We start from the raw sequence: 14,226 nt of genomic DNA, 5'->3' as shown, positions 1-14,226 counted from the left end.
AGTAACCAGGGTAGTTCCCAGAGGAGGGGTGAATCAGGGTTACAAGTACTTTCCAAAAATAGTTTCCCTACCTCTCTGTCCCAAGCCACTGATATTCCCTTGGTTGTAATTCCCACATTTTACCACTGGAGAGCAGACTGTAGCTACTAACCAATGAAATGTAGAAACATGTTCTTTATATTTACTCAATACATAAAAGTGACAAATTATTTAAAACTATTACGTTGCAGCAGAAATCCAAAAAAGGCAAGGATACCAAACGACTAATTGTGATACTAATTGATCTAATTGACACTTCAAAATACTGTATGAAACATATTGGCATTTGTTAGTGAGGTATAGATAAAGCTCAAAATGGAAATGTCTACCCAATACTTGAGTAATTTCCAAAGTGAAAACAGAAGTCTGTACAAAGAAAATCTCAAGCCACGTCATATTTAGAAATTCTATTTCAGGATTTCCTTTTAAATAAGTTCATTGCTGCTATGGTACCAGAGTTGACCTAGTTTTAAAATGACTAAGTAAATTAATGAACGCCTTTAAAAAGCACAATATATACACAATGCTCATATTTATTTTAAAATTATACACATGCACTTAAAGAACAAAAAGAATCATTATTGTAAACACCATTTCAAAGACTAAAAATAAAATAAAAAAACAAGATTGACAAAATATAAGTGATATAGATGATATAAATATTTTATACACAGATTATATGTATCTATATTTCACAAAATATAAACTTTTCCATTTTCCACGGCATCATCAATTACAGCTTCCTATTGGATGGCAATTTAAATCCCTTGCCGAAACACCAGTTATTATACCGGTGAATATGTCGGGAACCGTGGTGTCCCGAAGATAAAACTAGCTCGGCTCAGCTCCAAAGGGCTCCCTGATAAATTACTGGGGGCAAAAAAACTTGAATCTGTATTGCCAAAAAGTGCGACACAAGTGAGGATCACGTTAAATGGACAATGCTTGTTGAGTGCACTCTAGTTATTTAAGCAATTGTCTTAAAATTATTTTATAGGTTTCATTTTATTGATGGTATAATATATATGCAAACAAAGTTACTGCCTGCACACTGCATTTTGTTATGGAGCCATCTACGGACTGGCTTCTCACCAATGCACCTACTGAATAAGTATTCATAATAAATACCAGTTCGTTTTTACATTTCCCAGAGAACCTTTCTAGGTATACTGGTTGGTGTATACAGACTTCAGGTGGAGGCAGCATGCTACAACTAAAGCACCTTGAAGTGATACCACCCGCCTCAACAGGAGAAGCCACCGAATGGACTACAACATCTGCCACCAGAAGAACAACTCAGGACACCCATGCTAAGATCAGGCGCTAGGCAAGTGCTCTGCCAAGGGAGGTAAACGCACATGTGTACTCCTGGATAACTTGTGTTAGGATAACCAGCACAAACGAGAAAAGAAAAAAAAATTAAATACTCAGTGTCTCAACAAAGATTCTCCCTATTCCCATTTCTTAAACATAAAACAGTATTTAAATTGAAGATTTACAGTATAAAAAAAAATGTAAACGCAAATGAGATACTGTTTTTAAAAGACTTGTTTCGATTTAACATGCAAAAAAGGTTCACTGTAGATTAATGTATCTAATATCATCAACTAGGTTTAAACCATAGTCCACGGATGCTGAAGTCAAGACACTGAACATCAATGCTTCTGGAAGGTATGAACAAAGGATTTTAAAATAGAGATTTGAAAATGTCTAACGTTTCCTATGGCCTTAGGAATGCCTGATCAAAGCAATTTCAGGCTACGATACTAGTTCTATCACCAATACTGATGCGGTACACAAGGAGTTATCTATTTCGTAAAAACAAATTGACGAGGCTATCGTGAACTCCCCCTATGCCTTGAGAAAGCGCACGCATAAGCGAAACGCGCGCGTCAGCAGGCAGATCTACATGCATGAGCAGGGTTTCCCACAAGCTGCATTAGGGCGCCCTTGATTCGCCAGCGTTTCCCTGCTCTGTGCAAATCTCGGCATACATGTTCGCAGGCAGAGCTGAGGGCAAGGGGGAATTCATTAACTGCATGTTGTGCTGTTAGCAGGAACAACCCCATGTATTTTGCAACAAAGTGAGATTGATATATGAACTGATACAACTGTTGCAAATACATAATTTGTTGTTACATGAATTGGTTATTCACTAGTCTCATAGGGCAAGAGCTATAATATATATTATAAACATAGAGGGTACTACGGATCCCTACTTATTTCATTTTAATATTATGAGATTTATGTAGCAGTCATAGTGATGGGTCATATTAACCTCTAATGACCAGCAACCACCCACAGTGCTCACAGTGACTTATATTCCATTCTAACCTGCTGTACCTATTCACTAATCAAAGTCCACCAGCTACTATTTTTATTGCTACAACCTTCTCGACTCACTTGATACCAACACTACTGAAGGGATGTATCCAGTTACTCGGTGTTTTCATGACTAGAGGCATTGTCCCTATGACTGAAATATTTCTAATAACCACCTGCATTCTACAGTCTAGTATTTACTCACCTATCTATTTCTATTACTCTAGATATTGTAGGCTCATTTATATCATTGCTAAAGGGTAATAATCCCTATTTTTTATGAAAGCACCAAACAAGCTACATTTATATTGCACTAGTTATCCCTCTATCACTGCATACCATCTACAGTGATTCTGTATACCTTAACACGGTTGTAGAGGATATATAGCACAGTACATTTACACTATGCTGTTGGTCATACCTTGACCGCACCTATGATTACAACCTATTTAGGTCGTTAACAGCTCTAGCATAAATCTCTACTGGTTTAACTATATGTCTACGATATATATAGGCTTAGAAGCCTTCCCCTAGGGAGTACAATACGTAATATACTCCTCCTTTTAGGGGTTATCACTACCCTGAAGGATATATACCAGGCCTGCACAACTCCAGTCCTCGAGGGCCGCAAACAGGCCAGGTTTTCAGGATATCCCTACTTCAGCACAGCTGGCTCAATTAGGGACTCAGTCACTGAGCCACTAATTGAGCCAGCTGTGCTGAAGTAGGGATATCCTGAAAAATTGGCCTGTTTGCGGCCCTCGAGGACTGGAGTTGTGCAGGCCTGGTATAGACACATAACTGCACTTGCATCCAGTTATTACCTTCCCCCTCCTTCCTTATACATGGTATTAGGGACATAATTGGTTTTTGCACACTTGTTATAGGGTTTCTGGACTTTATTGTAGCCCAGATTTCCCCTATATGTAATTGATCCCAGCATTTACCATAGTGCTGACAATAGGATTTATTCTCTGTTTTTCGATTCTAACCCCTTTTATTTTTAAATGATTTTGCAAATAAAGTTTAATTAATATCAATCATCATCCAGCAGGGAGGCCGAGTGCCCACTTTCCTTAATTTAGTTGAAATCAATATCTACTGTAAATTAAGTCTTGTGCAATTGGAGTAGAAAATCACCTCCTCTCGAATCTGCGGTAACAAGTCCAATGCCTTTGATTACAAATCCTTTCATGTCTTTATTATGACATTCATAGAAATGCTGTCGGAATCCAGCCAAGATATTCCTTCTATGTTCTAGAAATCTGCTTTTGATGGGTCTGACAGTATGACTCACATACTGGTCATCACAGGAGCATTTGATCACATACACCACATATTTCATATTGCAGCTAATAAATTCCCTCATAGCATACTCTTTCTTTATTTGAGACTATATACTGTAATTGTTTTGTTTTAATATTTTTTTGCATTGTTTTTCTTTGGGTTTTTTTCATATGCGCTTTTCTTTAGTGTAATATATATTTTCCGTTCAATAAATGAACAACAGTCGTGAGTGTTTCTCTGTTGCGCTTCTTTTAGATCATATGTGTATGCATGTGTTTGTATGTATGTACAGTACACACACACACAAAACCAAAGTCACTTCATTTAAAAAATAAAAAAAAGAAAATAAGAAAAGCTTATGATGAAGTCAAGTTACATATTGAAACTAAAGGATGCAGTCATACTTTAAGGGAAAATACAGTGTAGTAAAAATATATTTTAAAACAAATGTTTTTCACTCTACTTACACTGGGATATTTTCAAAGGCATCTTCAAAGTGTTCCTGCAAGAAATAAAACACAATGTTAGTGTTTTTGTCCAAATGATCTTACTGAATTGCTTTTCCTGCAGTTCATTCCACAGAGATTTTAATAGCTTGCACAAAAGATAAAAAAAAAAACAACCTACAATTATTTGTTTAATGACATGATTGCTAAGATGCGACTTTTATGTAATTACAGACTGAAACAAAAATCAGTCTGCCAAACCTAGTGTGCACATGGGATTTCTTGGTTAGATCAACATCTTGACTGATCTTTATGAACCTGTGGGAAGTTTGGGCGTAATAAAAAGTAACAGAGGAGGGGGGGGGAGGGGGGAATCTATTTAATCAGAAACCTTTGGCCAAATTGCTGTAAATATCAGCAATTCACACACGCACAAGGCCATAGTATGATTTGAAAACTACAAATTAATGCAATCCATCACCCACTGCCTGACATGGCTTAAGTTTGTTAATTTACACATCAATTCAGAATTGACAGCACAAAGTTGAGGTTTTGTGATAAAGCTTAGATTTGCTCCTAGTTCATATGATCCACTTTGGTTTTTCTCCCGATGAGTGAAGGATGCTGGTAAAACGGGAGAAAGGTCTCCTTAGTTGGCAATCAATGCGTGTTCAGATACCCAGAAGACACAGAAAGTACAATTATTGTAACTGCATATGATAGAGACACAATAACAATAAATAAGAATTGTAAGAAAAAATAACAGCTAGGGTTCTGCAGACTAGAGTAGGAGGCTGAAATGGTTGTTATAATCATTTACTGCTACGCTACTATAAGATCTTTAGAAATTGTTTACTAGAGATGAGAGATTGTGAACATGGTCCATGACAGATAGAAAAAAAATGAGCTTGTAGTGTAAAGATGCAGAAATTAAGTGACTTGACTTAGTAGTGGGCCCTGAAATATTGCCTCACAATTCAGAGGCCAATGATTGTAGCCTGTGATTATTTGCAATTATAGGCTAAAGCAGGGATGCGCAAACTGGGGGGAGGGGCACAACATTTTCTGGGGGGGGTGTGCAGTGCTTATAGAGGCCCCGTGCTTTTCCCCACAACATTTAAATTAAATGACGGTGGAGCGCGTAAGGTCTCCTTAACTCCCTTACCTTGTCTCCGGCAGATTCTGGTGACATGTCGCCATGGCAACACGGTATAATTCACATGGCAACGCAACGTTACATGACGTTGTGATGTCAGAAAACGCTGGGGAAAAGTTAAGGCGGGGTGGGGGGGGGATGCGAGCAGGGTGGTGCACACAAAAAAAGTTTGCTCACCCCTGGGCTAAAGCTGTTAAATTCCAGGCATTATTGAAATCCCTGTTCTCTGATTGGTTAAAATTCCAGGCATTATTAATTCAGTAATGACCTGGAATTTTTGGCACCTTGCCAAGTTTTTATTTCCAGCCAATCAGCTTGCCTTCCTCAGAGTAGCTTTCAGACATTGGAGGTGATGAGGCAGCAGCCAGGCAGTGACCCCTCCCCCTCCTTGTCTGCAGAGAGCACCCTGAAAGACACTGAGGAGCGAGCGTGTATGTGAAGAAGCAAGGGGTCAGAAGCGGACTCACATCCAGGAGTATATAAAAATAAATAATAACATACACATATAATGCAAGAGAGTATGGAATATGCATGATGGGAATAAACGATATAAAATATCACTCACACAGTCTCCATGAGTAATTCAGGCTTTTCGGTTATTAGGAGTTACCACCTCAGTTGTTGGTTTGAGCAGCAATATCCGTTATCATACTGTCGTGCAGGGACAGGAGGAGAAAATTCCCCATATGTGGAGATGAAGGACTCAGAAAAATAGTTCAAAATTGCTTTATAACAACAATAAAAATATATAAAAGTTTACACTCACAAACAAATATAGGACTCAGACAAGGGGACCACCTGGGGTCAGACAATGGCAGAGAAACGGCACTCCCTCCCACACAGGTATTCCACCCATGGCGGCAGTCCACAGAGGAAATATGCAGGAAGAAGGGACTTGTTCTTTGTCAATCCCTGAGGAAGCTCTAACCTCGAGCGAAAAACGCTTAGGGTGGACAGCACCGACAATAGAAAGACGTTTGGCTCTGGTATACGCTGGTGATATTCTTCTAAGAATAAGTACCTTCTTCCTGCATATTTTCACTCTGGATGGCTGCCACGGGTGGAATACCTGTGAGAGAGGGAGTGCCGTTTCTCTGCCAGTGTCTGACCTTGGGTGGTCGTCACATTGCTCGAGTCCTATATTTGTTTTTGAGTGCAAACTTTTATATATTTTTATAGTGTTATAAAAGTAATTTTGCACTATTTTTCTGTGTCCTTCATCTCCACAGATTGGAATCTTCTCCCCCTCTCCCTGCACAACTGTACGCTGACGGACATTGCTGCAGAAACCAACAACAACTGAGGTGGTAACTCCTAATAACCGAAAAGCCTGAATTATTCATGGAGAATGTGAGTGATATTTTATATCATTTATTCCAGCCACGCATATCCCATACTCTTGCACATTATGTGTATGTTCTTTCTTCTTTTTATATACCACAGGATGAGTGCGCTCTTGACCCCTTGCTTCTACATCCGTATCTGGACTTGGATCAAGTCCATTCTAGGAGCAGCACAAATCTAGAGGATTGTATAAATTCATTCTATTTTGTGTCTGTGTTTATAGTCATTTTCACAAGGTTTATCATCTGATTAATTTATTCGGTATGTGTGTGTGTGAGAGAGTGTGCGAGTGTGTGTAGAGCTGCAGTATGTGTTTACAGAGGGGTGGGCTGCAGAGTTTGTGTAGAGACTGTACAGTGTGTATTTATAGAGTGGGGCGGGGCTGCAGTATGTGTGTATGTGTGTATGTCTACAGTATACAGTAGATAGCTGCAGTGTGAGTGTATATAGAGGTGAACAAAGAAGAGTCCAGACGGTGCAAAGGAGCGTCGACCGGAAGGTCCCTGTAACATGCACTCAATGCTTGCATACTATAAATATTAAACGTGGCAGAACCCTGTCTGTGGCGATCAGGCAATACAACTGCTGGGGTAGCCCAAAAGACAAATCCCAATGTGATGGTATGAATGATTGTAATTCTAAAAATCAATTTTATTTAATATACTTAAAAAATAAGGGGACTACATAGTAGAATGAGATCAATAAAGGGAAACATTACATTACACACACACACACACATTTATTTATATATATATAAATAATGGGACCATTAATTAAATTACCCTAAACACATATCCCTACACACAATAGGTGGGTGGGGAATGGAAAGATCGGATGCTGGGGGGACAGGCAAGCAGGGAAAATGAGGACCGGGAGGTCCTCAGATTTCCTGAATTAGCCATTTACCCCACTATTACCGTTTAATTTCAGACTTCCTCTCCTTATCAGAAGATATTGCAGGCCAGCACCATCCTAATCATTATCAGTTGATATTCATTTTAGGTAAAGAACTTAAATACATTCAGTAATCACAGGGAAAAGGGTTTAATCATTATTATGATTAGTTACAAGCAATTTAACACCTACAGTATATTGAACGTTACTAAAAGCACTCATGTACGAGGAAATATTTAGCAGGTATATTGTATTAACTCCTTTACTTCGGAATGGTCCTGAACATCATAATTTCAATTTGTTGCAATCTATACCTGGCTTTCCAGGCAAGTATAAGATGCTTTTCAGGAAAAAAATACAGAGAAATAAATTACTCTTCAAAATATTAAAGATTCTCATTGTTTTATTTGCCTAAGAAATCATACTCTATGTTGAATTAAAAATGCCTATGTCCTGTGAGTCAGTCATATGGCACTGAAATATATGCTACACCATAAGAGTACAAAATTGCTCGAGTGCAAAAAAAGAGCAGACAAAAAAATAAAAAATAATATATGATGGAAAGGTATTTGCTGTCATTGATAAGAAGCGAACCCTTCACCCCTAAAGCAATGTCTACTGTATGTGTCAACATGTCTGTATTGGTAACATTCACTGATAAGAAACTGCAGCTAGCAAATATTAAGCAACTAGATGAAGGTTTTTATTTTAAAAAGAACAGATTCAATAATGTCTGTAAATATTGCTTTGTGGTCCCCAAACCGTATCGCTTAGCTGTACAGGGATAGATTTTTTTTTTCTTCACAATATTCAATAGGCCATTTATATGCATTTGCAAAGTACAATAAACTTCTCATCTGCATATGCTAGAGAGCGATACATAAAAAAAATCCAAATAAGAGCCGTGGCTCCAAACAGTGCCGGCCACGACATTGCAGCAGTGTCATGGGAGACCAGGCAGTTTACGCCTTTTTAACCGGGATCATTCACTGAGCAAAACAAGGTAATTAAATAAATTGGAGTTTATTCGCACAAATTCGCTTACACACCAATACACAAAATAGAGACAAAAAGACACACACTGGGGGTCAGGGGTCAAAAACTAGATTTACTAGGTGAAGGGCACTCTAAATAAGAGTTTTACCCTGAGGACTTAGAATCTCTTGGTTTCCAAATCGGCGTGAAGTTCCACATGCCATCGCTCCCTTCTCTTCTGAGAACTTGCAATCTTTTGACTGCGAGCTTCAACCGATCCTCTGGAACCGAAATTAGTATCAAATCCCAGCCGCGACCGCTACGTTCGATTTTGAGAACTTGGTCGCAAAAAAGTCAGGACTTAGAATCTGGCGGGCAGGCTTTTCTGGCTTGAAAATCGAAGCCGGCTGCTCTGTTATTCACGCAAGAGCAACTTTGAAAAGGCCCCCCTCTTTCTACTGGGAATCTCCAATCTCATTGGCTTAGACGATTCTTATAGTATTCCGAGTTCCATTCATGAAAATCTTCAGCCAATCATCGCATGGGAACTTTCTCAGCAGCCAATCAGAGCCAAGCCGGTCTGAAAAGCTGTGTCAGCAGGAAATATGAAATTGGCAAGAGACATGTGCAAGTTTGCCACCTCCGTCCTGGCTATCTCAATGCCACCCCCTGGGTCAGGCTCCACTAGGTCTGGCAGAGCAAATGGCAGCCCAGACGATTGCAATTGTTCCCCGGAACTGCGTACTTGAGCCCTTCCCTGCTACCCAGATGGCTTTCACACCTCCTGTATCCTCTGGCTACTTTGCACTCCTATGTCCAGCAGACTTACTGGCGCCTATGGGTTAGCCCTGACAGTTTGTTTGGGCATCGGTTTCGAAAGTCCCAGCACATTACAGTATTAACACAATATTAAAAATATATTATTTAATATTATAAAATATAGTTTAATACATCCCTAAGTCTCTGGATATGGGGAATAGAATAGAAAGATGTACGTTTATTTCTATCAGCCTTTATTCCCCACACACTATCTTGGACTTAGTCTGGACTCTGAGAGTACCCCCACAACATTATCTACGGTTGGGGCACTTCACAAACCCAATACAGGTTGTGGGCTACCTGGGCACTAGCTGGGGTACCCACATTAACCTAGGTATCCCCTCAGCTACAGGGACACTTGTTCATCTCTGTGCCCCATTCACCTTTGTGAGCTATGCTGAAGCAGGGTACCCTAGTGGTGAGTCGCGCTTGCATTTTTAAGGGGCGATATTGCCGGGACAATGCCTATAATAAGGGAAGATGTTTACGAAGGGAATGAAGAAAATGTAGAGATCTTGTGGATAGAAATTAGCAGATCTAGAGACTTGCGTAGGAGTTTGGAGAGAAGTGACAGTGGGAACGTTAAAACTGCTGGCTAGCAGAGTATAAAGGCAGAACTGCCTATACTACCGAGGACAGCGGTGCAGGTTTGGGACCGTGCATTAGGGTAAACTTCAAGACAGAGCTCCCACACCTACTGTAGGACTTTAGGTTGTTCCCACATTTAGGTGTGTGTGTGTGTGTGTGTTTTATGTACTTGTGGCTAGTGGAAACTCCTTCCAAGAAATTCCCTTTTGCTCAACTCTGCAGTTCTGTCTAGTGTATTGATCACTGTTCTCGTCTCCCATGAGAGGGATCACATTATCTGCGTGCCAGAGGGGTTATTGCACTCTCGCCCCGAGGCCTCTCCAGGACTAAAAGGGTTAATACAGAGCAATCCCGGACTTCTGGAAGGCATACCTACTAATTGGCTGCTTAACTTCACAGCTCTTGTCTGATGCTTCCCAATCAAATAGAATACTCAGCGTTTGGCCAAACAAGGACTACAACTAAAGTGCCATGGTGCAGGTCGAATGAATGTCTGTTTATAAAAAAATAAAAGTCCATATCGGATGCTAGGGCTATTCACCTCTGTCATGAAAGCAGTTCCATGGGCACAATTCCATATAAAAGATTGATTCAGACCAACTTTAACATTGGGGGGAAAATCCACAGAATCTGGCACAGCAGATTCATCTGTCTTTTCTCACTCGAGAGTGTATGAGATGGTGGGAAAGTCCCCTGAATCTCATGGACAGAGCCCTAGAGATCAATACCTAGACCACCCTCATTACAGATGCCATCCTGAAAGATTGTACCCTACAGGGAAACTGCTTCTCCAAAGGAAAATGGTCTGTAGTAGACCGCTTTCTTCCAATAAATATTTGGAAGATCAGAGCAATTTTTAGAGCAATAATCCACTTCTCCCCTCTACTTCAAGGAAAGGCTCTTAGTAATTTCAGACAATGCCACAGCAGTGTCCTACCTAAACAAGGAGGCCCAAAAAGTGCACAGCCATTGAAAGAAGTTTAAAAAGTTATGTACGTCACATAAGAACACTGCGTATATCAGGGAAATCAAATCTTCGTGCATATTTCTAAAGTCGTTTCAGAGTCCACCCAGAAGAGTGGTATGTCTCACCTGGAAGTAACTTTATTGGACCAATTATATAACTGATGGCATCAGGAGGAAAATACAAAACTCCAGGTCTTTTGTTCTTGGAATCTTGATCAAGAAGAGACCTTTACAGGAGCAGTGTTGGAGTGGAACATCCCACTTATCTTTTGCCTCCTTTGCCCATGATTCAGAGAGTTCTGACAAGGATCAGGAGGGAGAAAGAAGAGGCAATTGTTATAGCCCCCTACTGACCAAAAAAGGATTAAAGATGTCCATAAAAGCTCCCTGGAGTTTACCTCCCTTACCAGATATCCTCACAAAAGAGACCAGTAAGGCATCCAAATCCAGCATTCCTCACCTTGATGGTACAAAAATTGAGAGGTGGTACTTAAAGAATACGGAACTGTCAAAAATAGAAGAGAGGGACAAGGTGCGCGCTAGTTCCAGAGAACGTAAAGTATTATCCCAGAGCACAATAATATTCGTCCTGCAACTCAATATTCTCCTGTGTTCAGCGGGAGAAACTGTAGCAACAAAAGACTAAAATAGAAGCACAAAGAGAGGAATACTGAATATATAGATCTGCAGAGATTTCTGTGCAAAAGACACTAAAAAGACATTTTGCAAAAATTCTACAATCCATTTGACAAAATAAACAAGTAGAACAACCCACTAGGACATCCATAATAGGTGACATATCAATTGATATTTCAAGATCTACTGAAATTATAGATATGAATCTAAATACATTGGATAGCACCACTTTAAAAAAAATTGCTACTGGGCGTGGCTAAATGTATACAACAAGAAACAAAGAAGTCCAGAGCAACATCTAATGTGACACAAATACACAGTGAAATATATATATATATATATATATCTTGAAAAAGGGTCATTTAGTTAAATAGAGGTTAAAGAGGTAAATAATAATTAGTTAGTGTTAGGACCTGGAATTGGTCATGCCTTGAAGTGGCTCGCAGGCTTATACGCTTTGGTCAAAGGGTTAACTAAATTACCCTTTTTCAAAAGATATATAGGTATTTCACGGTGTATTTTTGTCACATTGGATGTTGCTCTGGACTTTTATTTCTTGTTGTATACATTTAGCCACACCCGTAGCACTCTTTTTGACACACACGCACATACATACATACATACATACATACACATATATATATTGTTAAAGCTGTAAAAATGTTACGACAAAAAATGAAGGGGGTCGCCATGTCTCCTCCGAGGCTTTGCCACCGGCTCACATGCGCAGAACGCAGCTTGCGCGCGCAGAACGTAAGTCCTGTGCGCACAAGGGGGGGGGGGGGGGGGGGGAATGCCGGGTTGCGCATGCGCATAGCTGAAAATCACCAGTTCCGCTTTCCGGCGATTTTCACTATACGGCGGGCCATTAGAACGGAACACGCCGTATGCCCGAGGCCCTGCTGTATATCAACACTTTTCTTGCCCCTCTCACTGCAGCATTACCTTCTTTTTTATGTGATAGCACTGATTTACACAACTCCCTATGTAATATCACTTGGGAGGAAAAAAATGTTGGGGTCACTTTAGATGTAGTGTCACTCTATACATGTATTTACCATGCACAGGGTATTCAAGCAGTCACTTATTTTTTACACCAAGATAATACTTTGACACATGCACAACAATTTATTGTAGATAGTATTTGTTTATTCTTAATCACAATTATTTTTCTTTTGATACGGGTTTTCTAGAACCAGACCACTGGGACGGCCATGGGAACACGTTTTGCCCTAAATTATGTGGGCTTTTCATGGGTTAATGGAAATTGGAATTCATTTGGAGTCAACATGAATTTACCAAATTCATAAGATATTATAAAAGGTACATTGATGATATCTTGATTATTTGGTCTGGATCACCAGATCTGATAATATTCATTGAGTATCTGAATTCCAATGATACAAATCTTGTACTAAGTGGGGGAAAAAAAATTAAATGAACTTTTTAGATCTGAATCTGAAAATTGTGAATAATCACATTATCACAAAAACCTTCTTTAAGACGGTTGATGTTAAGTCATTGTCACGGGAGACCAAGCTTATTAACATTTTACCATCTGGATCCTTTGATTGAATAAAGCATGAAATAAAATAAATTGTATTTATTCACAAAGAACACACACAGCTTGAATTACAACATTTTCACAAATAAACACTTACTGGGATGGGACAAAACTAAATAAAATGTCCACGGAACGAAATCAAGTCTCTAGGCATTAATTCCCAGACGTGGGGTGGATGCGCAAAAAGACGTGTAATAGTCCTTGGCTAGGGGCGCTAGCGGCAACCCCTGTATCTCCACCAAAAGTAAACTTTTCACTTTGTTCTAAGGAACTTTTGAAGCAGGGTGCAAAACTTAGTTACGATGTTATGACCTTTGCACCGCACGCTGTAGCTCAGATGAATCTGATGGAACTTCTTACAAGATGGAATAAAATCTGTAACATGATGGCACTAACTCCTCACTGGCTGCCCCGACTTTTAAAACCTCACAAGTCCCATCTTTACAGTCTGCAGCGAATCACTGCGTGGGAACCAATTATCCCACCTAATGGCAGAGTTCTTCCTGGTTCATCATAGCCTGGGACTGAGCTTCAAGGTATGATGAGAGCATGTGCGAACTTGGCACTTCAGCTGCTTAGCATACCTAGCCTACTTTTAAACCCTTTGGCAAAGGCGGTCCAACTACGCAGGAAGCAGGGGCATAAACTCAGTGTTTACTGTCATGGAAGAACTCAGAGAAATAGAAATAACAGTAAGAAATGTATTGTGATATCAGTGGACCTGACTCGGGAGCGGCGTGCTTTGGAAAAAGGCGGGATTGCTGCTTTTATATGAAAACTGTAATAAATGACCAATAAATCCATTCTCAATTATTTCACTAAACTAAAAGGTTTTACACATCTGACAAAAAATATTTAAAAAAATTAAGGCTTGCCACGGACTTAATATTCAGGTTTTAGCAGTAAAGATTGTACGGTTTATTATTCTCCTCCAGCACAAACCCACATTGTACAAAGAATATGCAGAAGAATGTTAATCCAAACTAAGAAGGCTGTTGCATCAAATTCTTGTCAACTGACTTTCCCATGAGAAATGTACAGAGCTCTAAAAAACAAAATGGTAACTTTTTCCTTTTTCTATGCCAAGGGTGCGCAAACCTCCTGCGCTGTGCCCCCCCCCTACCTGCTCTCCCAGTGTCGTGCCCCCTCCTTACCTCTAATGCGGCATCAAATGACGCCGCGGAATCATG

At 39.8% G+C, this 14,226-nt stretch overlaps 1 protein-coding gene across 1 annotated transcript in view; it reads right to left on the bottom strand.

Annotated features, from left to right (window-relative positions):
- The window catches only part of TTC39B (tetratricopeptide repeat domain 39B), a 115,977-nt gene that overhangs the window by 77,578 nt on the left and 24,173 nt on the right, over positions 1–14,226 (bottom strand). Inside the window, exon 2 of the mRNA XM_075595831.1 lies at positions 4,116–4,150. Coding sequence (XP_075451946.1) covers positions 4,116–4,150 — 35 coding nt within the window. The remainder of the gene's footprint in view (positions 1–4,115; positions 4,151–14,226) is intronic.

The sequence above is a fragment of the Ascaphus truei genome, chromosome 1 (genome assembly GCF_040206685.1).
Source record: "Ascaphus truei isolate aAscTru1 chromosome 1, aAscTru1.hap1, whole genome shotgun sequence".
NCBI lineage: Eukaryota > Metazoa > Chordata > Amphibia > Anura > Ascaphidae > Ascaphus > Ascaphus truei.
Note: the sequence above shows the minus strand (reverse complement) of the source record. Positions and strands in the feature narration are given on the sequence as shown.